The sequence below is a fragment of the Grammomys surdaster genome, unplaced genomic scaffold (genome assembly GCF_004785775.1).
Source record: "Grammomys surdaster isolate TR1022 unplaced genomic scaffold, NIH_TR_1.0 122342, whole genome shotgun sequence".
Taxonomy (NCBI): domain Eukaryota; kingdom Metazoa; phylum Chordata; class Mammalia; order Rodentia; family Muridae; genus Grammomys; species Grammomys surdaster.
In genome coordinates, this window is record NW_021617859.1 from 4521 (window position 1) to 5252 (window position 732).

The 732-nt window shown below is 51.5% G+C and overlaps 1 protein-coding gene across 1 annotated transcript; it reads left to right on the forward strand.

Annotated features, from left to right (window-relative positions):
* Positions 1-302: 302 nt before the first annotated feature.
* Positions 303-514, forward strand: Spata33 (spermatogenesis associated 33; the record flags this gene model as incomplete). Its single annotated transcript, XM_028784401.1, has 1 exon — positions 303-514. A coding segment is annotated over one exon (212 nt), but the record flags the coding sequence as incomplete, so codon positions are not given.
* Positions 515-732: the final 218 nt, after the last annotated feature.

A 732-nucleotide genomic window follows, 5' to 3' on the forward strand; every position in this document is an offset into this window, starting at 1 on the left:
TCTGTATTAAAGACTAACAGAATGCAGAGTCCTGCACTTGTCCTCATGAAGCCGTCTTGCAATGAGACGTAGAGTCGTCTCTGCGTCTGCCTTGCATGAGTGTATCCAGTACGCATAGCCTGACCCCCTGAGCCTGCCGATCTGAGTCACGCACAGTTTTTTCCTTTGTTTGCTTGTTTGTTTTGTTTTTCTTGCCGGCCATGAATCTGTTCCCTGTACTGTGAGCTAAGACCGGCTTTGTCTTGACTGTGGAAGACGTTTCCCCACATCCACTAACTGGCCGGATGTTCTCTTCTCTCTAGACAAGCCTGAGACAAAGCACAGGTCAAGCAAGAAGAGAAGTGTCATTCCACAGATCATCATCACCCGGGCCTCGAACGAGACGCTTATCAGCTATGGCATCCCTGACAGTGAAGAGCAGAGGACCATTCGGGAGCACGCCGACTGGGGCCCTTACTACCGACACAGGAGCCCCAGCACAATAGCAGCCTATGATGTACACAACACAGAATAAATGAGAGCTCTCGGTAGCTGTGATCCTTTACTGTGACCGGAGTCTCAGCTCAGCTGACAGAAGGGCCACCCCTCCCTGAGCTGCAGCTGAATGGCCATCTGTCTCCAGCTTTTCAAGTTCTGTCTCGGTGACTAGCTTTCCCAAAGTCAGTTTCAGCTTGATGGGGAGAGGGTGGCTGGCTCAGAGGGTGAATCTAGAAGTCCTGAAGGTCTGACTGG